At 40.4% G+C, this 24,414-nt stretch overlaps 2 protein-coding genes across 3 annotated transcripts; one reads left to right on the forward strand and one right to left on the reverse strand.

Annotated features, from left to right (window-relative positions):
• Positions 1-691: 691 nt before the first annotated feature.
• dars2 (aspartyl-tRNA synthetase 2, mitochondrial) lies at positions 692-13,320 on the reverse strand. 2 transcript variants are annotated; one of them, XM_038718874.1, is made up of 17 exons: positions 12,872-13,320; positions 11,218-11,317; positions 10,670-10,736; positions 9,272-9,373; positions 8,110-8,205; positions 7,890-8,013; positions 6,477-6,523; positions 6,066-6,172; positions 5,183-5,252; positions 4,580-4,759; positions 3,614-3,721; positions 3,324-3,386; positions 2,841-2,990; positions 2,487-2,705; positions 2,284-2,394; positions 2,130-2,205; positions 692-1,968 (listed from the first exon to the last, which is right to left on the reverse strand). In XM_038718874.1, the coding sequence occupies exons 1-17, from the start codon at positions 13,041-13,043 to the stop codon at positions 1,778-1,780; spliced, it is 1,983 nt and encodes a 660-aa protein (XP_038574802.1). In that variant the 5' UTR covers positions 13,044-13,320; the 3' UTR covers positions 692-1,777. The 2 variants fall into 2 exon arrangements, with proteins under 2 accessions (XP_038574802.1, XP_038574801.1); XM_038718873.1 differs by having other exon boundaries at positions 2,841-2,993.
• Positions 13,321-14,136: 816 nt separating this feature from the next.
• Positions 14,137-23,082, forward strand: cryz (crystallin, zeta (quinone reductase)). Its single transcript, XM_038718875.1, has 8 exons — positions 14,137-14,341; positions 15,408-15,560; positions 16,347-16,510; positions 19,508-19,559; positions 19,820-19,969; positions 20,159-20,260; positions 20,818-20,913; positions 22,360-23,082. Exons 1-8 carry the CDS (start codon positions 14,234-14,236, stop codon positions 22,519-22,521), a joined length of 987 nt encoding a protein of 328 aa, XP_038574803.1. The 5' UTR covers positions 14,137-14,233; the 3' UTR covers positions 22,522-23,082.
• Positions 23,083-24,414: the final 1,332 nt, after the last annotated feature.

Consider the following 24,414-nt stretch of genomic DNA (forward strand, 5'->3'; position numbering starts at 1 on the left):
TAATGCATTGTCACCTGCCAGCTGAATTCTTTGTTTTTCATAAATGAAGGCATTTCCACCGTCAATTGGAGCAGAAAATGTCTCCAGAATGCAGGAAATTAAGTGTTTAATGCTCAAAATCTTCTGGGGGAGGACCCCCAGACCCACTACTCATATGTTTCAGCATTTCATATTTATAGAAAAGAGTGTTAAAAATCTTCTCATCTTGTTTTTTGAGCATCGTCAGGTCTCGTGACAAAAGTGTAATATCATGCTCCTAATCTGAGCCCACTTGTCAACACAAAGTGAGCGACCCAGTGTAATTCTGCTAAATAAATATTGTTGAAAGCTTGTTTTCTAGAGCACAATGTTGGCTAGTTCATATATCAGATATCTATAAGAGATGAGTTCATGTCATAGCCGTTATTTCAAAATGACATGTTTCCTGTACGCCAAGTCATTTCCCTCGCCCTTCAAGGCAGTTACAGCATCATCAGTTTTGTTATCAATACTTTCAAAAAACATTTTTTTGCTTTCCAATAGTGAGTTAGTTTCCTTTAATTATTATTTTTTTAAAGTTTCCTTTAATTAAATACCTAAAAAAACATCTGCTGATGCAGCAGCAGTCATCAGCTTCTTCCCTGCTGCAATAAGGACTCTTAATTTCTAATTCCAGCGTCTTGCAAAATAATACAAGCAGTTCACCGAGGAATATTGCGATTACTATTTATTGTGTGACATGTTGTGCTGTTGAAACGGAGGGACATATTCCCTAAGAAAAATCGCATTGTGCAAATGTGCATTGCAGTTTTCATTGAGTTTTAATCACAATCTGCAAGTATTCAGCACCTGATTTATTAAGGCAGCAGCTGACTGCGCAGTCAGCTTCTGAACGGATCCTGGTACTGAACCTCCAGATGCACTCTGCCAGCGGAGGTACCCACAGTGGGGGCAGAGAGAGGAGGATGGAGCGAGTCCAGCAGAGTGGAACAGACGGGGATGAACACGGTGATAACATGGATGTTAAGTCAAACACACACTTTAATGTCTTAAACCTGCAATAACTTTGTGGCCTCTTGGGGCAGCGGAAACAAGTTATGAACACAAAATTGATGCATCATCACGTTTTAGGTTTATAAGGCAAACTTGTTAGGCCCATATTTATACATCCAGTAATTACCGAGCAACATTATCATTCATTCGGAGTCATGTTTTCGCCATCTGGCGAACAAAGTCCAATATTTGCTCTCTTGCAGCTCAGTTTTTGCCATCTACAAATTCCTGAGAATAATAAATCTCCTGTTGGTTGTATTTGTGACAGTAACCTGCAGTGTGCTTAAACTTGCCTTGCATCCCAACAAATTACAGATTTCTCCAGAGTTTTTTTCTTCTGGAGGTGGAACACACTCTGAAATAATATTTAAAGAATGATTATATGAGGCATTGGTCTGGAAGAATCTTAACAGAGGTTCACTTTCCACAAACCAACATATCAGTCAAGCCTCAAGTGTCATTCGCTTTCAGTAGTAAGCATTTCTTCTTTGTTGCAGATTTCCTTCTGCAAACGCTGTGGCTGTTGGCACGTTGCCTTTTCTCTTCCATTTCAAAATGATGCAGCCACAACATCACCTCCTCCTCATATCTGCCAGCCAGCTGGCAGACATCGTCACAGACCTCGGTCTTTACACCTGCTCACCGCTGTCTCCTCGTCCTCGCGCTTCCTTCCTCTGATGCGTGGGTTACAGAGCTCTGGGAAGGCAGCACCACCTCCTCGGATGTCTCTTCCTTCTTTATCTCCTTACTTAACCTCTTCTCCTCCTCCTCGCTGTGTTGGCCATTTGACAGAGATGTGGTAAGACTTCAGCTCCTCCTCAGATACAAAGTCAGGGGCACAGCTCATGAGGTCGTGACCCCGGAATGACTTGGGGAAGGCAATGACATCGCGGATGCTAGGAGCCCCGACCATGATGGAGACCAACCGGTCCAAACCTAAAAAAGCATGGAAGAAGGCAGCTTAATATAAAACCATTTTCACATTTTAGCTCTTAAATATTGCATTTTTGTAGTTTTATAAAATATTATAACATATTGGCAGTCACATACTCAATCGTAGTGACGGCGGTTGTTAACCTTAAGAATGTAAACCTTACCCAGAGCAATCCCTCCATGTGGTGGTGCTCCTGAGTCCAGCGCCTCCAGCAGGTGAGACAGTAGACTGGGATCCTCCTGCCGCAGTCCAAAACGATTGATTAAACCCAATTCCAAAAGGTAGGCTGAACACTGGCAAAATATATTGTAACTGACCTTCAGGATATTCTTCAGGACATGAAGCTGTTCCGAGGCTTTGTGGATGCGGATGGAGCCTCCACCAATTTCACAGCCATTCAACACTAGGTCATAGTGCTGACCACGTACCTGGGAATGACAGAATACAACCCATAAGGCTCGATGCGTCCCACTCGACGTATGATTATTTACAAACAGGAATAAAAAAGACACTAAGGTACCTTGCGTGGCTCTGTGTAGAGTAGCTGTGTGTCCTCTGGCAGTGGAGCAGTAAACGGATGATGGGCTGACTCCAGCTGCTCTGGTTCCTCTTCTTTGGGCAAGAAGAGAGGGAAGTCCACAACCCACAGGAAGTGGAAGGCTGAAGGGTCACGGACTGAAACGCCACGAGTCTCTAGGAGCTCTGCGCACCGCAGGCGAAGATTACCCAGCAAAGGGCGCTGAGAGCAGAGCGAGGGTAGTATTGAGAGAGAGAAGAGGAATCAACATAAATCCACGTCATGTTCAGTTTTCTCTTTCCTCGCTGTATTGTATAACTTTTCCCTTTATCAGTTTGATGTCAGTGAGTCTCTTACCACGGTGTGGAGGGAACCGGCTGCCACCAGCAGCAGGTCTCCAGGTTTGGCTCCAGTCCTCTGCAGTAGCTCATCTGTGGCCGAGACAGACAGCAGCTTCTTCAGGGGAGACTTCAACGTCCCGTCTGCTTTGACCAGCACCACGCTGAGCTCCTTGGGACAAAACAAAGAAAAAGACTTTTGAATTTGAACCAGAATCTGATGACTGTCGGTGGGTTACAGTGTTTCCAGGTGTACAATAATTACTATATTTTTAGCATAAGCTAGCCCTATTTATGATGTACAGTATGGTCAACAACCCCTAAATGTTTTTCCATAAAAGTAAAATGATATAAAGCTGATTTACAACCACCCTGATTTGATTGATGCCCGGTCGAAGCAGATGGCGTCCCACCCTGAGTCTAGGTCCTTCTCGAGGTTTCTACCTGTGAAAAGTTTTCCCCTGGAAATAGGAAAGAGAAAAAGAAGGAAACGCAAACCTACCTGGCAAAACTGAGCCTTAGCTGTTTGCTTCAGTTCTTCCAAATCTTTCCCAGTAAAAATTTTCTATAGTCAAACACAAGACACAACACGTCATTTGAGACAGACAGCTGAGGGTGAGCAAAGGCACGGACCACAAAACACTGATATCAGCAAACCTGTTTCTTATCACACGTGGTTTTGTTTGAAATGTAACAGTTTTTTGTTTTTGTTTTGTTTTTGTTATTATTGAGTTGTACTTCACAATGTGTGTACAGTGTGCTTCTTTCAACAGGAAATGGTTTGTTTCTTACCGCTCCACTGGGGACGCAGATGGCCTGAACAGAGCCTCCTGGTTGGCTGAGAGCTGATCTGAGGAATTCAATTTCCGTGGATAGGAAAACCTGACTGAGGTCGATCAGCTGGACAGACAGACAGATAAGACCAAAGACAGGGATTCAGCTAAAAACACCGCTGGTCCCACAGACATATTCACACCTTCCTGAACATAATACCCAGAAGAGCATTTCCTGATTTTTAGTTTTTAGTCAACAGCCAAACACAGCCCACGCTCATTATGGTCTGGCAAGGATCAACCGCCATGTTCAGGACCGGCGTAGTTTCAAGTGGGCTGTGCAATAGATGACTGACATGTGGTCTCCTTTTCTGAGACATGAATGGACAAAGAGACAAGATGCAATGCAAATAACCCTAACCTATGGAAGAGGAAACATGCCTGTAAACTATGCCGGATTTAAAATGATAAAATCGGCTTTGAAAATGTTTTAAGGCGAACAAAACTGACTTAACACGTGTTGGACCTCAAGGACAGACACAATGCATTTTGGTTAATAAAACTGAAGGTAAAAATACCTTTTTGTTTACAAGAAAATGCCAAAGGATCAGATCAAAACCTGCCAACAGTCCAACCACTGACCAGTCCGCTCACTGAAAAAATTGAGCTCTAGTTCCAACAGGATCTCCACAGGGACAAAAGTACTAACTTTATAATAAAGTGACCAGTAATAAAGAGCAATAGATATATTTATAGGTCAGAAGACAAACAGATACAGCTGAAATAACTGCTAGTGAAAATTGGAAAACCCAGAGTTAACAGAGCCAGTTGATATCCAGCGTCATGATACTGGTTATCCAGGATCACCACCGTTACTCAGTGAAGCCAGGTAACCCAAAGAGAGCCAGACTCGAAGTTGAACTTGCTTTGTGAGACAGGCCCCTGGAAAAAAAAAACCCAACTCAAACAACCCACAATCACCCACCTTCATAGTGAACCTGGTATCAGGCTTGTCTACGCCGTACTCCCTCATGGCCTCTTCATATGTCATGGCTGGGAGAGGAACCTTAATGGGTCCTTTCTCTGCTGGCCAGGAGTACTGTAACAAACCCTCCACCAGGGACATGATCCCTGCCTGGTCCACAAAAGACATTTCTATGTCTACCTGGGAGAGATAACGAGAGAATAACCAATCAGAGAACACATAGTGAGCTCCAAGTCAACACCGGGACCAAGAATGAAGGGAAATTATATGAAATTCAGCACATAGACCAAAGCAACAAGAAACTATGCACATGAGTGAGCTACATTTTCTGTACTTTTCACCCCATCACATGCTAACTAATGAATTGAAATGTGATGAATGAGGTGGAGGGTGAAATCCTGCAAAGTGGAGGACAAATAGAATTATCTAAGTACTACAAATGTGTACCTAACTCTCCTGTCAGAAAGGTGGTCTCGATTCCTAGACCAGATTTGAATATTTCAGCTGATCATACTGGACACTGGTCTTTGAGAGCAGAGTGCCGTGGCAACATAAAACCTGCGTGGTAAGAAAAGTAAATGTTTTCCCGCCCACCCTTCTTACCTGGGTGAACTCAGGCTGTCGATCTGGTTTGGAGCCTTCATCTCGGTAGCACCGGGCCATCTGGAAGTACCTGCCTCAGTGGCGACAAAGGACAAAGACTAAAACTGCTGGCCATTAAATGCTGAAGTCGTTCAAAACCTCGACCAGCTCCAACAGAAAACTGTCAACAATTTTGATAATCAAAAAATCATTTAAGTCTTCTAGACAAACTTGTGGCTCCAACTACTCTGTTTTATTTCACTGTGAAACTACATATCTTTGTGTTTTGTACTGTTGGTCAGCTAAAGCAAGTCATTTGAAGACGTAATCTCACATTATGATTGCAGTTTTTCACAGTTTTGTGACATTTTAATAGTTGAATGATTAAATGCAAAACGACAGATTAAATCGATAAATAAAATAATTGTTAGTTGCAGCCCTATAATCTAATATAAACATAGACAACACTCAGAAAGGGGCGATTCGGGGTGATATGAATACTTTTACTTTTGATAAAGTAAGTAAATTATACTGATAGCACTTTGGTAATGTCCTGAATGCAGGACTCGCATGTATTTCTACACTTCAGTAATACGTATTTGTTGACACTATGCGACTTATAAAAGAATAAATATTACATCGTTCCTCTTACAAATACAAAGTCAGTACAGGTTTTTCCTCTACAGCCTTTCTTGGTAGGACCAGTTGCCTAAGGGAGCTGAGATTAGCAGATTTTAAATAGAAACAGTATATGTATTATAGCACTTGACTTTATGATATAACCTTATCAGCAAATGTTACACAGTCTCACTTGAGGTCAAGAGAAACCACAAAACAAAAAAGAAAAGCAAACATATAACTATAACAGTGCAAACGTCAAACTACTGCTCAAGCCCGTACCCACCTGTCTATCCCAGCCACCATTAGGAGCTGTTTAAACTGCTGTGGACTCTGAGGGAGAGAGTAAAACCGGCCCGGCTCTCTGGATGGAACCACAAACTCTTTGGCTCCCTGAAACACGAAAGAATGAACAATGTCTGGGCGTCATGTGTGTTTATCTGTGTTAACTATTATACAGTTGTGTCAGCATTTGGGAGTTTTTGTTCCAAATTGAGACCCATTCTTACAAAGTGAGTAACACATTAAAAGAGAAACTAAATTTGGTCCAGACCATAAAATTTAGAGACATTATCTTTTTCTCAAGTTTATAATAATACAGCAAACTGGAGACAAATTCTTTGTTTGGTGAAGAACCGTTAAAGCGACATTTTATTCTACGTAGCTGTATTCCTTAGAAAATCCAGGACCTTCTTACCCCTGGCGTTCTTTTAAACAAGGTAGGAGTTTCCACATCAACAAAACCTACAAATGAGAAAAACTGTTTAGTCATGCTTCAGCAAAGAGAACTTGGATTCTACAAATGGTTTCTGTACTTTTTAAGGTAGGTGCAACGGAGAAGACACATGCCTTTGGTGTGAGTGACCCAGGTTTGATTCCCACCATTGTGTCCCTGAGCAAGACACTTAGCCCATCGTTGCTCCAGAAGCGTGCGACCTCTGACATGTATAGCAATTGTAAGTCGCTTTGGATAAAAGGTGTCTGGTACGACAAGAAATTTAAGTTTTGAGTAGCACACCACAGAGATTGTTGTTTTTACCAGCTTTAAAATGACTTTAAAATTTTATTGATCACTTTTAAAGCTCTTCACGGCCTCTCGCCCTGTTATATCTCTGACCTTTTAGTCCCATAGGCACCGACACGTACCTTGAGATCCTCGGGCAGAGGTCTGCTGTCTCGACTGAAAACTAAAGGGGATACAGCATTTACAGTCGGCTCTGGAACAGCCTGTCCGAGGAAATCAGGTCAGCTGAGTCAGTGAACTCTTTTAAGTCCCCTTCTTAAAACATATTTTTATAGGAGAGCCTTTCCCGATCTTATTTTATTTTATATATTCTTTATATTTACTTTAAACGTGTGTTTTAGTCTCTTAAGTGATTTCTTGCTTTCATCATGCATGTGTTTTTCTTTGTTTTATTACCTTTGCACTTGTTAAACGACTTTATTACTTGTTTTTTTAAAAGCGCTCTATAAATAAAGATCATTATATTAGAAAAGCGTCAGCTAAATTAATAAATGTAATGTAAAGGTAACTCATTTAGTAGTGATGCTGTAGTTACTGATGGAGACAATGACGACGATGATGGTGATGTTGTTTGTGATGGTGTGTATGTTTCACGATGCTGCTGTCAAACAATGTCGATTTTTTATTTATGATTAACATTGTTGGCTATGTTTTTACATACGGCTGTTAAATTTTAGGCCTACTTACATATCGACGTTGTGTTTAAGATTGTTGTCATGAATGTGTAGTTGATGTCCTGAAATTTAGCATTTTATTCTTGCGAGCACTTTAGCACTTTGTTTCTTTAAATACACTGTTGTTCACCAGGAGTACGCAACATTCAGTATTTTATGTATTTTATCTTGTCTTGTATTTGTCTGTCATCCATGTCTTACTGCAAAATCAATTGCCCTACAAGTAAAGTTGAAGTTGAAGTTTTTCTGTAGTGTGCATGGGTTTCCTCTGAGTACTATTATTCTACTAAACTAAGTGGAGACTCAAAGGAAGTATGCTCAGAAGAGCCACTGTGTCTGTGTGTGATGGATGGGCAACCACTGTTCTGGAAAAGATTAACTTAATGGAGAAAATTAATCTTGATCTTCATACCGTGCACATTACAGAGGTACTCTCTCATCTTCATCACCAGCTGTGATCTCAACCGGAGGTTCTTCTGCATCTGAGAGGACCTCAGGTCCAGGTAGCGATACTGCATCCGCAAAGACTCAGATTTCTGTACAATAAAAAAAAAATAAAGCAAAATCATTCATGATTATTAACAATTATTTTACCTGCTTGAGGATTTCTAAAATACTTATATACTACTTACTTTGACAAAGTCTTTGATTTCAAAAGGCAACTTCCGGCACTCATTGAAAACCTCCACACTCTCAGCCAGGATCTCTATTTCTCCTGTCGGCATCTCCTGTTAGAACGAAAAGATGGAGCACTCTAAATAAATGGTTCCACTTATAAAGCCACTTATAACCAAAGCGCTTTATAATTTTGCCTCTGAATCACCCATTCACACACACACGGCAACGAGCTACCATGCAGAGTGCTGGCTTGACCATCAGGAGTAATTTAGGGTTCAGTGTCTTGCCCAAGCACACTTCAACACGTGGGCAGGAGGAGCCTGGGATTGAACGACAGCCTTCCTTTTTAAATATTATTAAATAAGAAGAAACTTCAGATATTCTGACCCCAGGCAGGATGAGCCAGCGCCACATAATATTATATTAATACAGTCATGTACATTAGTTCCTCCTCCAGGTTGTGGATAGAGTCTCTGCAGTGGACAGAAGTAGATTTATCCATCCAGAGCCAGGATGCCAGTGTGCCAATATTTGCTCCTTCTAGCTGCCTCCTCAGTAGAGCAAAACGCTCCCTTGGTTCTGTTTTACTAGTTATTGATATAAATATTGTTTATCGTTTAACTTTGTTCAAAAACACATTTCAAAATGTCAGTATTTTGTGCATTTTCCTTGATAATCAAGCAAGTAGACCTATAGTACTATTTGTTCCAATACAATCAAATCGCAATATTGTCCACAATAATCGCAATATGACTTTTTCTCCAAATCGTGGAGCCCTAATTAGATCCTTGATATGATTACAGATGTGTACTATTTCTCTTATTAAAGCATCTTCAGAATTGCCTCTTATTTATAGGCAGGTTCAAAAGTGGGAATCATATCACACTAGGCTTGGTCCTGGTTGGCTCTGCTCACAAAAAACCCCACTAAATCAGTCCAATCAGGCCTTTTTAATACATCTTAGCTTGAAAGTCTTCACTCTGCAGAGGGGCAATCAATCACTCTGTACTGCTGCTGCCATTCTCCCTGGCTGGCTTCAATAAACAATGCTGTGTAAGACATCCTGAGCTTCCTGAGACCTTCTTCTCCAATAAGAGCTGAAGAGTGAAATCATGTCTGGACTTCATCAGTGACTTTGATCGTCATGATCTGAGTTACACACAGGCAAACACAAACCTTGTTCTGTTGTCCCGCCGGGCGTCGTCTGACTGTTCCTGCAACCTTGATGACAGACTCTGCTGTGAGGTCACACAGGACTGCTTTCAAATTACTCGCAGACTTAAAATAGAAAAAGTATTGGTTAAAGTCAAGTAAAACCCAACTCTGAACAAATAGGACTGGGGCGAAGCCTTGAAGGGTAACGTCTGTGTTTTTCAACCTTTTTTCCCCACGTTATTGTGTCTATCTAACTGGGACAACCGTTTGTTAAGTTGGTCCAGTACTGAGCAAGTGCGCTGAAGTCAGCAGCAGTGAAACAGGGCTGCAACATAATCCTTGAGGGAAATTGCGCCCTGTGAAGTGCTGCAGGCTCAGATTGTCATCACAAGTATCTGACAACATTATCGAAAGGATCCCGACAGATTAAGCTTTTTTTAAAAGAGTAAGATCCTTTTTGTTTAACCTGAAACTGTCACTATATCTCTCTTCTTCACAGTAATTTTACCTCTCTGGTCTACCGCTGCCTGGGGGGCTAGTTTGTGTTATTGTAACTGTAACAATAACACAGTTGGTCCGCAATAGGCGGCCCGCGGGCCAGAATAGATCTCAGTCATGACAGTTACTCATATAATCACTCCCTCTTAAGTGATTTTGCCTACAAAATAAAAGGGTGAGGACGTCTTTTGCAGCAATGCTTCATGTTGAGTTTATTAAGAGCTTTTACTTTGAAGAGTTCTGAAGGACTTTCAAAAGAGTCTCTAGCCTGACTGACACACCTCAGAAAAAGCTGTCGGTTAATGTGTGATCGGATTCCCCTGAATTTTCTCAGGGAAATGAAAGTCTATAGGTTTATGAATGTGGATCACTGCAGCACATGCTTTATTGTGAGCATGTGCAAAAGTGTCCTTTTGTTCAATTTGTTTAACAAGGGAGAACAAAATATCGACCACACAGTACCGACTGAGCTAAACGTGCACATGCTTAGAAATAATTTAACTTGTCAATGGCCCATCATGCAACGGCTTGAAAGAAATTTGGCCTGATGCCAGACTTATTTGCCAACCTCTGCAATAACACAATCAAACTATCCGACTGAGGCAGCGGTTGACCACCAAATCCTGTGGTCTGTGAGGTAAAATTACTGTTTTTATCAATGGAGTCTGGTGGCTTTGATGAAAGAGAAATAGTGACTGTTAGAGTAAAATGTCATCCAAGTTAGTCACATAGAAACAAAAACGTGGGACAATAAGGTCCAGGTTGAAAAATACAGACGTTACCATTCTTATTTTCCTGTTTATTGACTTTGGTCAACTCCTGTTCTCTGTGCTGGAAATCGTTTTACATTATCATTAATGACTTTATTATTTGGTTTAATAGTAATAACAGAAAAAATATTTGTGTTATTTTCATCCTTACTTCTTCCTGAGGAATTAGAACTTGTGTCAAGCCACTGAAATCTCGCAGGATGACGAACAGATCTTGCCTGTTGGAGGCAGAAAACATGGTTAAAATCTAAGTCTATGGTTAAAATACAATTTAATCTTCACCTTTAAAGCAAAACTACCAACAACTCAAAAACAAATATCAAGTCAAATATCAAATTGTGGAGTTAGGTATGGAGAAGGAAATAAAAGAAATGTCAAGAATTAAAATTTAACAGTGACAGTGGTGAGTGAGCGCTCCGTCAAAGGAAACATCAGAATCCTGATCATTTTCATATGAGGCTTTACTGACTGAGTTGATGCTAGGTGCAGCTCAAGGGATAGCTGGGCCACCACTTTGGATCCAGACTGAAATATCTCAAAAACTATTGGAAGGATCTCGATGAGATTTTGCGCAGACATTCATGTTGCCTCCCAGGATTCATTGTAATCCCTTTGGTGGTCCTCCGACTTCCCACCGGGGGCAGGGCAACATTTAATTTCAAATTTAATACTCATTTGATAAGTGTAACAGAATAATACCTGAGGTATTGGACCCAGCCACACAGAGTGACTTTCTCTCCCACATGATCCGATCTCAGTTCTCCACAGGTGTGGCTCCTGAATGACAGACTGCTGGGACCTGGAGAAGGAACAGAGTTAAGATTCTGGCTGGAAGATAACCGATCATGTGATGTTATCTTCTACAAATGTCCATTATGCAAATGAGTGAGCTGTAAATTACCGGTAAGTTAGTTTTGAGTAACACATTTGAGTTTTCAATGGAGCACAATTTGCATTTGTTATATCTCAATATATATCAAAATATAATTATTATATATAGTTATTTATTTTATCATGATCACGTTTTTGGCCATATCGCCCAGCACGCTACCACTACCTTTGTAAAATAAATGTATATAAGCATTTACATTTCATTGAGCTGCCCTGTGTAGTAGAATTACAAATGAAAAAAACATGAACCTTGACTTGAACCTGTCATAATGGTTTCAACTATATCAGACATCCCTAGTTAACCTCCATCATACACAAAAAGTTTGGTGATAGACTAGTTCCACGGTAGACTTTTGGCATTGCACAGAGGTATTTATTAACATAAATGATGGCTGCTCTCCACTTAAAACATGTGCTTTTCCTGCCATGGAATGACAAAATGCTGTGAAAAAGGTCTGTTAATAATTTTAGTGGAATAGTGACCCATCGTGAGAGTTAACAAGCTTTTACTGATTTTAATCAAAAACTGTAATAACACATCACCAACCAGACATAAAGAGCTTATAAGTGTAATAATCAATTTTCCAGCAGATTAATACAGTTGTAATTAGAGCTGCAACGATTAATCAATGAATCCATTAGTTTTGAACTATTAAACCAATCGGCAACTGTTTTGGGGCCCTGCGATGGACTGGCGACCTGTCCAGGGTGTCCCCCGCCTTTCACCCAATGTCAGCTGGGTGGGATTGCCTCCAGCCCCCCCCCCACGACCCTGTACGCAGGATAAGCGGTTGACGACAAAACTGAAAAATTCTCTAATTCCAGCTTGTTAAATGTGATTATTTTCTGGTTTCTTTACTCCTCTATTACAGTAAACTGAATATATTTAGGTTGTGAAAAAAAAACAGAAAAAAAGAGACCTTTCATCTTTGGCTTCAACTTTTTCACCATTTTCTGACATTTTATAGACCAAACAACTAATCGATTAATCAAGAAAAAATCAACAGTGAAAATAATTACTAGTTGCAGCCCTAGTGAGCCGTTTCCCTCCGGTCAGCTGATACCACATGTATATTTACTGTTCATGCAATGCAATCGGCAACTATATTTATTAATAATAAATGATTATTTGAAATAAATAATTTGAGTATTTTTTCAGACAAAAAACAGTAAAATATCTCTGATTTCAACTGCTTAAATGTAAATAGTTTCTTTTCTCCTATATGACAGTAAACTGAATATCTCTGGGTTGGAGGACAAAACAAGACATTTGAGGGCGTTTGAAAAAGCAAAAACAAATGAATAATCCATTCTCTATAATGAGTTTCTGGGCTAACTAACAAGAAAATCGCGTCTTCATTTTGCTTGTGCACATCCTGGGATCTACTGGGAGTCACTGTGCAAATGCAATACCACAACCTAATCAATCAGTCACGTGATCAGTGTACCACTGTCAGAGTACCTGTGGTGGGAGAATCCGACTTGTAGAGTCTGGATGAGCAGCTCAGATGTCTATGTGGAGGTTTCCACAGGCGTCCTTGACTTGAGGTCAAAGTGGAGCTCTGATAGCGGACTGTGTGAGCTCTGAGTCCACTGCACACTCTCTGCAGCAGGTATCTGCTCCTTGTTGCCATTTTCTGTCAACACCCAGTGAGACAGGGAGCAGCTTTCAGTTTATTTAAGGCAGTCAAAGTCAGAAACGGAGACAGTAACGTTATGTCTTCCTGTTTGGATGAAGCACTGAGAGAGTTTCCTGATGTCCTGACACCATCACCAGGTGCACCAGGGTGCTGACACCGAGACCCGGACTTTACAGACCGGCTCAGACCTCCTCTGGTCCTCTTTGCTGCTGTGGATGTTGCCTTATCGGAACAACGCTCATCCGCAACACACATGTAGGAGACGGCGATCCGTAAGCGGATGTGTCGTCATGTTATCTTTAGACCAATGTAATCCATCCGCAACATAATCGATCGGAGTCAGTCAGTCAGTCAGTCAGTCAGCTGTTGAGGCGCACATTTACTGTGTAATTTATTTCTAAAGTGTTTATTTCGAATATGTGAAAAACATCAGACAAGAAATAATAGTTGAATGAATTAAATAGCTTGAGCTCGTAGAGACATTTATTGAAATTAAAACACAAAACAATCAGGGGTAGCTGTACAAGAAGATATATCACTTAAATAATACCAAAGGAAGGACATAGCGAAATAAATAAAAAGGGTAACGTGGATTAAAATTAATATATAATCTGTCCAAAAGGAATTTGTCCAACACACAGTTAGTCTTGATTGGCTTCTTGTTCTTCATGTTTTTAATTGTGGTGCTATATTGATGCAGTTCTTGGAGAAAGTGTCCAAAGTGTGGTTTGGAGTTTTTTCCCAATAATAATTCCAACTGTACAAAAAAAAAAATACGTCTTTTTCCTTCTGGTATCATAAAAGAAAACTTGTTGCAAACTGAGGGTCCCCGGTGTTTTACAAAAGAAGGAACTGCTTGCATTTTAGGAAATTATAGTAGGAGCTCATCCCATTCTAGGGGTTACAATTGCCTCCTGCTTTGAGTTTGACCCTCTGAGTTTCTGAAATAATTTGTCTTTTTTTCTAGCTGGATAAACCACACTGCTGTTGTTTGGATAACTTTAAACTGTATTAGATATATCCTACACTCCGGTCCAGATGATGGCGCTAATGCACTTATAACCGGTCTGTAGCAGCAGCACTGCACTTTCGTGGCTCTCTGGTTCAGAAGTTCTAAAGAGTGGGAGGCCTGTCTGTTGAGTCCCTGAACCCGTCGGCCCCACAAACCACAGCAGTGTGCAGCTATGTCGGCCTGCAGGCTGATGAGAGCCGTCAGAGTGAGTGAGTTCGGGGCTCCGTCAGTCCTCAGACTCTGCTCAGATGTGACTGTCCCGCAGCCTGGACTCAGACAGGTGAGACAGACTGCACCGACATCTGTCACAGGTCTTTATGTGTGCACACACATGCCTAACGTTACAGCTAAGCTTGGTTTGTGCAGAACTGCCGGGTCACATTTAGACAGGGCTGATTCACCTCTGTTGTTACAGTTAGTAATGTTAAAGTTTCTTAGGGCGCACAGCCCAATAAATTGACATTAAAGCCATGAAAAAGTAATATATGTAGAGTAAGATATTAGAGATCATTTTTATATAGACATAGGCTGCCATTGAGTAATTGCAGTTAAACTGGGTGAACATATAGTATGTTGTGCTTGGGCTTTGGCAGTTTGCAATCTTTTATATTTATATATATTTTCTGAGATAAAGAAAAGACCCATTGAGATCAGCTATCTCTTTTACAAGGGAGACCTGACCATGACTGCAGCACATTCAAGGCTGCAGAGGACAACAGCCGCAAGAAAACCTATAAGGATACATTTACGTGTTGATAATTAAACAAAATTAAATACCTATGCACAGTAACTTGTCATGAAGGACCAAACAATTCACTGACAGTTGAACTTTTAAGAGCTTTAAAATCTGGCAGAGAGACAAATTCTCTTCCAGGTCTGTCCGTACACCCGAAACGGACAACAAGACCACATCTTGTGAGTTCACCCAGAAGAATGACTTTTTAAATGACGTGACATGACTGAGTCTATGAAAGGTCAGAGATGGCCAACCAGCCTGGATTAAAGCGTACAATGATGAGTGAGGTTTTAACAGTTTGAAACACATCTCAGTCAACTGCGATATGCAGTATCTAACATGTACAAACAGTGTACAGATGCATTGATGTACAACAGATCCCCAAAATAAAGAACCAGAGGACTTGTTTGTGGAATAAAAGCTTCAGTCTCAGCTTTTTCAGAAGATTATCAGCCTGGGGTTTAAAGAAAGGTGATATTTATAACAGGAGACAACTTCTTTCCCTGAGCAGTAATAAAATCAAACCTTGCATATATGCTATCTGTCTAAAATGTATTACATTATGGTTTTCCAACTGTTTGGTCTGACTTCCATGATGTCTCTGCTGTAGGTGTTAATTCGTGTGCATGCCTGTGGAGTGAACCCTGTGGAAACTTACATCAGGGCTGGAACGTACGCCCGTAAGCCCACCCTGCCATACACACCAGGCACAGACGTAGCTGGAGTGGTGGAAACTGTTGGAGAGGGAGTCACTGCAGTAAAGGTCGGAGCGAAAAACTCTGGCATGGCATGCACAGTAATACAAAATGAATACATTGTGGATTCATTTAGTTCTGCTTATAAGACCTAACGGCATCCTGGACAGTTTCTTCTAAAGCACAGCAAAAATTCATTTTGGATTTTGGATTGACGTTTCCCTCTGCCTGTGTTAATTGTAAATGTAACTCTTTAACTCCTAATGTTATAGAAATACATTGTTATTGTATGTTCTAGAGCCGACTAGTGATAGACCGACTAATCGGCATTTGTCCACACTTACGCGGCCGATAAACAAAAAATGTAGCCTCGTCAGTGAGCTGCTGTGGAACGATGTTAGCGCTCCACCCTTGTGAGTTTTGGGAAGGTGCTGAAAAAGTTAGTTTGGAGACCTAAATTTCCTCAGTCAGCATAATTTCTCCTAAATGACAGCAGATCTAATCTAGCGTTAAATATATATTGTTATACTGTAGAGGGTGATGCAGCTGAATGACGTCACTTCTGACAAATTTACATAAAAAACCAGTCACGTTCTGAAATCCAAGTCCCACTGATGCTAAACAAATGTATCTCGTGATACAGGCATGTCGCATAGCTTGAAAAACCTCTGAACTATAAGAAATAAGCCTAGGAGAACATGTAGAACTGGTTGTCCTGCGGTTTGTGCTGCTATACTGGCCAACAGTGTTAACTTGTTTAATGAGAGGACAATCTGCATCTCTGCGAGGCTGCTGTCATGCTAGTGCAGTAAATCCTTTCCATGTGTAAATAATTATGTGTGTGTGCTTTCTAGGCAGGGGATCGTGTGTTCACCACAGCCACAGAGTCTGGAGGTTATGCAGAGTACACTGTAGCAGCTGACGACTGTGTACACAAACTGCCCGATGCTTTAGACTTCGCCCAGGGTGCAGCCATAGGGATCCCTTACTTCACTGCCTACAGAGCTCTGCTTCACAAGTAAGACCACGCCACTGCAGCTGTTTGGTCAACACATTCCCCCTACTCCCAACTCGTAACATATGTACACTTAGCGTTGCTTTTTAATGCCTTGGGTTCCCTTTAGCATTGTTTTTGGAGATCTGGTCAGACTTTCAAAATAAAACAAGTGGTTACATAAGTTACCTAACCTACATAGCTTGTATAACCTATGTCATGCCACTAAAAATAATCAATGTTGACTTTTTGTTTCACACCATTCTCCTGGGCAAAAGTCCGGTTTCTGGCCCACCCGTCCACCCCAACCACCTCCTTGCTCCGACGTTTCTGTTATATTCCAAGACCTGCTTTTAGCGTTCATAAATGACTCTACAGGGCTTCCCCCAGTGAGTTGAACTATGATGCTAAGAGGCTTCCCTGTGCGTTACAAACTGACGCCAACAGGTCCTGACAATGTGCCCTTATGTGACAACGGAGCGACTTACTGTGTACCTTTACTTTCGCTGTAATGTGTGTGCGCATGTTTTATTCGCTAATTCTCAGAGTGAGTCTTCAACTACATGTTTTCAACACCTCTCCAGGTTGCATCTGTTTGCACAAATTTTTTCTTTATATCTTTAACATTCAAAATTCTGTATACAGGATCACAAAAGGCAACTAACAACTGCAGGCTCTGAAAAACAACTTTTCAAAAGCTCAGATGAAAATTTTAGCACAAATCAAAGTTTTCACAGAAGCGTTAATGTACCTTCACACTGTGTGTTACTTCATCACTGTCAGTGTTAAGCTACTGTACATTAAAGTATAGGTTCAGTTTTAAAACCAGTACGAAGATGCCAATATGTATGTTGAAAGTAGGACTGGACAATAAAACAATAACAATAATTATCGCAATATAATTTTTTTCACTAACAATATAACAAATGTTCAGTAAATATTCAATAAATGTTTGATTTTATTCAATTGAATCATACATGAATTAGGACTTAATTTTTTTATTGAGATGTTTCTTTTGATGAGGAAAAAGGACTGAAAAAAGCTTTTACTCGTGCATATTTGTAAAGATTTTATCACAATTGTTTTGAATGTTCTGTCTCAGATTTGTAAAGTGATCCACTGTTTGGTCTCAAGTGTTGATCGTAAAGAAGAGTTTAAACCCTAATTAACCATCAGGTTTCTTCAACTTTCACTCAGGAGTGAAAATCTTAAAGAAATAACGATTTGATACTCATCGTGATAATTATCGCTATAGAAAGATATGAAACTTTTTATCGTGATAACATTCTTGGCCATATCGTCCAGCCCTACTTGAAAGTGTTATTGGTTGCTGTAATTGCTCCTGCTGTCCACTTCAGAACATCAAATGTGTATAAATCACTACTGAAAACAGTCCCCAACAAATGCACCATTTCAGCTGTTGAAATGACTGAGCCTTTTAAAAGAATGAAATGACATTATATATTTATGGACCCTTTTTAAAGACTTCTGTTCTAAGGTCTTGAGGCTGAGTGAGGAAGTCAGAAAGGCATTTAGAGACACACTAAGGTATTGTTGGTTTCAGTCATGGACGGTGTATAAAGCCAAAATCATCTCAATCGCCCCCTGGTGGTTGACTGCAGTATAGTTCGATTAGCCTCGATTATACTGGGGAGTGCACGCAAACACGGACATATGCAGAATTAATTCTGTTTATACTACCTTCTGCAGTCAGCTGGCGGACACGTTCCACACATGCGCAGTAGATCGGTTGTTGCACTGGTATTGCTAGTCGCAGCGCAGACCCTACGAGTACTCTGTCATTTTACGTAGTTCTTATTGCTCTGGTGACATCATGACTGACAACTGAGCCCTGCTCGCAATGAAGTCAGTCGGATCTCGATACCTCAGCTCCAACCCCGAACCCTGTTGCATGGACTCTGACTCTCAATGACATCCCCTGTGCAAGATGGCAGCACCCATATCTGGGATATATTGGCAGTATATATGACATTAATAGCCTCCTCAGCTTTGTGGTCAGTAGTCATCATACCTGGTCCAGCAGGCTGCTGCTCTTAAAACCTCCTACAGCTACCTGGAACTTCTTGGAACGGACCAAGCGGGAAATTTCCGGTCAGCAAACTGATGCGAACGTGGAAGTCTCTTAAATCTGCATTCTACCGAACGGCCAGCATGGGTCCACTCTTCTGGTTTCAAATAAAATAATGGTGAAATGAGGCTACTTCTCAGCTGAATAATTACCTCAGTAAACACTTTCCTGATGAGTTTATGGTCTCAGATGCTAGTTTCAAGTCTTCTTCAACACAACATGATGTTAATTTAGTAAATTATGGTCCAGTTTTATGTTTGTACTGTCAGACTTGCTGTCCTGCTGCCTTTCTTGGCCAGAAAAAGAGATTGTATCTCAATGGGTCTTAAATAAAGGTTGAAAAAATAAAAATACAGTGGGAGGTAGTGGAGACGCAGGGTCCATCTTTATATACAGTGCGTGGTTTTAACCTTTTCATGGGATTTGTTTACAGTAAGGAAAATATAGAACAACACCATACTTGCCCTTTAAAGGTTCAGCGTGTAAGTTTTAGTGGCATCTAGTGGTGAGGATTTCAAATTGCAACCAACGACTCACTCACTGCTCACCTCTCCCTTTTGAAGCGCATAGGAGAAGCTACAGTGGCCAACACGCTCTGTTGGCTCTACTACTTCGTCTTTGTCCTTCTTCTTCGTACGTATTCAACGTAGTGACAGAATGCGCTCTGTAGAGCAGTTTGTCCATTTTGGCTACTGTAGAAACATGGCGGCAACATTGCGACTTCCACGTATGTAGATCGAAATGTCTCATTCTAAGGTAATAAAAACATAACAATTCATTATGTAAGGTCTTTATACACCACTGAAAACATAGTTATGGATCTTATATTGTATTTCTGTCCATAGATCCTCCTAAATATTACACACTGGACCCTTAAGCAAGCCATTTAATCATAGATGACTAACGTGTGCTTTAACTGATGTGGGTTGCAGAGCTCACGCCAAGGCAGGAGAGACGGTCCTCATCCATGGAGCCAGTGGAGGGGTGCGCATTTTTTGTCTTTATTTCTTTTTTTCTAATTATATTGCATATGTGTGTGTGTGTGTGTGTGTGTGTGTGTATGCAGGGCAAAAAATTAGCACCAGCCAAATGCTGGAAAAATATGCAAATGACTGTTAGAGTTACTTCACTCCCCAGCCAAAAAAAACCAAATGGTAATCTATTGAGTGGGTGGCACACTTTGAACATTCAATACTCATTTGGCTGGTGGACAGAAAAGTTAATTTTGCACCGTGTGTGCTTAGGTTGGTGTTGCAGCGTGCCAGCTGTCTCGCGCTCTGGGCCTCAAGGTGCTGGGGACAGCAGGGACACCAGAGGGAATGAAGCTGGCTCTCAATAACGGAGCTCACCTGGCCTTCAACCACAGAGAAGAGAGCTACACAGACAAAATCATGGTATGCACACACACACCCCACAGGAACATCAGAAGGAAAGGACCTGGTCCTGGATGAAGCTCACCAAGCATTAAACATTAAATAACCTTTATTCCTTGTTTTGTATTTCTATAGAAAAGGTTTATGTTTAAGTTGTCTCAGAATAAGGACTGTTAATGTGTGTGTATACTGTATGTTTGTCTGTTCCAGGAAGCCACAGAGGGCAGAGGCATAGATGTGATAGTGGAGATGCTGTCAAATGTCAACCTCAGTAAAGACCTCCAGATGTTGGCCTATGGAGGACGTGTTGCGGTCAGTAGGAGTACAGTCCAGGGGCCGTACTCACAAAGGATCTTATTTTACCCCTAACAGACTCCTAAAAGTTTCCAATTACTAGTTTCCTCCTGAGAGTTATTCACAAAGCTGCTGAGTGACACGTTTCCTAAGGAACTGAGAGCACTCTACGCGAGGGCAGGATTGACCCCGTTGCTATTAATGACATCATGTTTAATGAATTACTCTTCAGGTCTGCCGTGATTGGTTGACAGGTAACAGTGAATGAGAATTAAAATAATACACAGGAGTGTAAGGAACATGTTCAATTCCATTTAGATAGGTACAATATAAACTGCATCACAGATTTCATACACGACACAAAGTAAAATATTGACTTAGCCTTTGTTTTGTGAAGTTTGCTAAAGCTCTATAGCACATCCCAGCATCACAGATGGGCTGTAGTACCTTCTGGAGTAATAGTAGAGCACTTTGTCTCTTGCATTGTTAGCTCATAGTTTTATACAGTAGTTAGTTAGTTACAGTAGTCCATTTCTATATACTCCTCATACATCCTTCTTTCTCTTTCTTTTTAGATTGTTGGCTCCAGAGGCCCCATAGAGATCAACCCCAGAGACACCATGGCTAAAGAGAGCAGCATCATGGGAGTGGCTCTTTTCTTTGCTACGCCGGTACAAAACATGTTCACATACTAGGGCTGCAGAACGATTTGGGGAAAACATCTAATTTTACTTCTTTTTTTTTAAGTTTAGCTAAAGTTTAATATTTACTGTGTATTAGATAAAACAGTCATGGAGCATTGCAACATGAGACACCTTCAAAACTGTGATGTGACACGATTTTCAAAATAAAACAACCTGTGCAGACTCCCAATCGTATTTCAACAATAAACGCAGTTAAAACAGACAAAACAGAAACACTTTAACTACGTAGCCTTCTTAACTGTGGTAGAAGCACAAAAATTTAGGACAACTGAACAAATCAACAAAATGTAAACAAGTTAGCAAAATCAGGCTGAAATGCTCCATGTGAGATATGAAATCGTGCAGAGAGCGGAACAAAACCGTCTCAGAGAGAGCTGTTATCGGAGTAGAAGCCCAAGAAAGGACAAATGAACAACATGTCAACAGTGTGTCGCAGGCTAACGCTCTGCTGCTGAAACACTTTGTCGTTGGTTGTAAAATGTACACGCCCTGTGCTCGCTCGGATTGGTGAGTAGGACCATAACAGGGGGTGATTGTGATTGGCGAGCCTGTCAAACAAGTATGACAACGGTATTAATATGTAACTGCATGACTGTTTAAAAACGGTCAGATGTATAATTAACCTAAATTTTTTATCGCCGTCTTCACGATCAACTAATTGCGTTTCAAATTGCAATTCCGATTCACAAACAAGTAATTGTTTAGCCCTAACACATACACACACACAACGAGGGTTTCAAAGCCTACACACACTTTGGATGATGATGCAGCACATGTGTGAGCGATATATCTGTATGCAGCTGAGATAGGGCTGGACGATATGGCAAGAATGTTATCACGATAAAAAGTTTCATATCTTTCGATATCGATAATTATCACGATAAGTATCAAATCGTTATTTCTTTCGAATTTAAAGGCTGATTTCTGCTGCTGAGAGAAAGTTGTAGAAACCTGGTGGTTAATTGTGGTTTAAACACTTCTTTATGGTCAAATCTTGAGGCCAAACAGTGGATCACTTCACAAATATGAGGTAGAACCTTCAAAACAATTATGATGAAATCTTTGTTAACAAATATGCATTAGTAAATTAAGTGAAAGCTTTTTGCAGTCTTTTTTCCTCAACAATATAAACATCTCAATAAAAAAATTTAATCCTAATTCGTGTATGATTTGAGTGAAAAAAATCAAACATTCATTGAATATTTATTGAACATTTTTTATATTATTGAAAAAAATTATATCACCTCACGTGACTCTCAGTTGGCTAAAGTTAGACCGTGCTAATACTTACAATGATCACAGAATAGCATAAACAACAATAAAGCAAATCCAAAATACATTTTTATAGTTTGTTCAAATTAATGTTGTATGTAATAAATGTGTACATCTCTTCCTTCCCTCCTCCTCTTTCAGGAGGAGAATAAGGAGTGTGCAGCGCTGCTCTATGCAGGGATGGAAGCTGGTTGGCTCCGTCCAGCCGTTGGTACCCAGCATCCTCTCGACAAGGTGGCCCAGGCGCACCATGACATCATTGAGTCTCCCGGGGCTGCTGGGAAGATGGTCCTGACCATGTGATGACTTGGTCATATCACAGGCCAAAGGTTGCCAAGTAGGGTTGGGGATATTCATAAAGGGGAAACTTTTGAGGAGCAGCTACAACAAGCAAACAAGTTTATGAAAACTTAAACCATATTGTTAATAATTAATGAAGATTACACAAGAGGCATTGACTTTGACTATAACTGTATTTTGTTTTTACTAAATCTTACTAACAAGGAATAATGTGTAAATAACAGAAACTGTTGTGTTCTCACTGATTACGCTTGGTCTGATTACTTGGCTTTTTTACATGCTAGGCTAGGCTACAACAACAAAGTATTTGTGATGCCTTTGTCGGTTACATGACCTTTGCAATGTTTGTCATAGCAGCTCCTTGAGTCTCCCTAAGTTAAGCTGTGGGTTGGTGCTTAAAGTAGGTTGAGCGGGCTGTGAATATGTAATGCACTGTGATGATTAAATAATAGACCCTGCATGATTTCCTGCCGTACGGCGCGTCTAATTAATCACAAAGGTGCCAAAATACTTTTCAGGCTGTGTGAAAGTGACAAATAAAAGCACACGAGTTGAGGAGTGAGAGTTTGGTCATTAATTGAATGAAATGATATTCCTGAATTAAATTGTAATATTGCATGTTTTACACTCACTGTTAATGTTGCAGATGATTAGCAATTACAAATACGATCATGCCTTTGAGCAAGTAATTCTAATATTATCCTCATTTGCTCACTAATGATCATAGAGGTCAGACCAAAATCCTCAATTGTGATCTGTGCTCAGGAATCTAAAGAAAGCAAAATAAATGACAAAAAGAATGCATTAACTGTAAACTCTGAATGAAAATAAAACCGAATCATAATTTTTTTGGGAGGGGGGAGTTATGTTTTGTTAAATAATATTGACATTTAGGAAAAAGGAATTAAGGTGAAAGCCTGAAGTTAAAGGCTCGTTTCTGTTGGACATGACATCTGTGCCTCTCAGGTGACAGCCGGCTCTACTGAGCATGCTCCAGAGAGGGCCAGGTAACTTAAGCTAGACACACACATCTACAGTACCTGGAGCAACCAGAGAACGATGGTGGACTTAAACTCGAAGCTCCAACCACAGAGCTACATATCATTCTTATGGATTCATATATGAGTGGAGTGTACCATGTCATCAGGTGGGCTGGACCTTTGAGTTCTGTCCAGCAGGTAAGCACTATGTAATGACGTTTTTAAATGATCTAGCAACATAATCACGTATTTATTTGTTTAGGAAGACGTGGATGGATGTTCAGGAACTAAAGCCAGACAGAAAGCACAAAGCAAATCTGTGACATCGAAGAATAAATGGTTCCACAAGTTTAGTGCTTTCTTTGGGTTTATTGGGTTTATTGTGGCGAATGTTAATCACCTGTGGGTATATTTGCTTCTCTATTGGTCTATCTTTTGGTCTATTGATTTAAAAATCAACTTAACACACATATATGTACACGTACGCACAAGATGACAGGACTTCCTGGACAAAATCTCCGGTACAACAACGAAAGATTTAACCTTGACATCCTCCTCCCATAAACAAATTCAACCCCACCTCAAAAAAAAGGTATTTTTTTTAAAGGGCAGAATTGTAGATAATTTAAGAATCTATTTAACCATACTTGTTTTTTGTCTCCTAATGTTATGATTAGCTGGATATAAGAAAAGCTTTGGGTCCAGAGAGATGTAAATGGATCATTCATACTGCTTCCCAGACGTTTATTTGATATTTGATTACACTGTCAAAGACTGGAAAGGTGTACTTTTTTCCTTTTAACACTTTAAACATATCAGGTATAGCACTATTGTATTTACTGAGCTTTTATACATTAGCATGAGCCATTTATACTGCAGTCATTTTAGATGTTGCCATGCCTCTGGCCTCATTACG

This window comes from Micropterus salmoides, unplaced genomic scaffold (genome assembly GCF_014851395.1).
Source record: "Micropterus salmoides isolate LMB-PRFRI ecotype aquatic unplaced genomic scaffold, ASM1485139v1 Ms_hic_scaffold_14, whole genome shotgun sequence".
Lineage (NCBI taxonomy): Eukaryota > Metazoa > Chordata > Actinopteri > Centrarchiformes > Centrarchidae > Micropterus > Micropterus salmoides.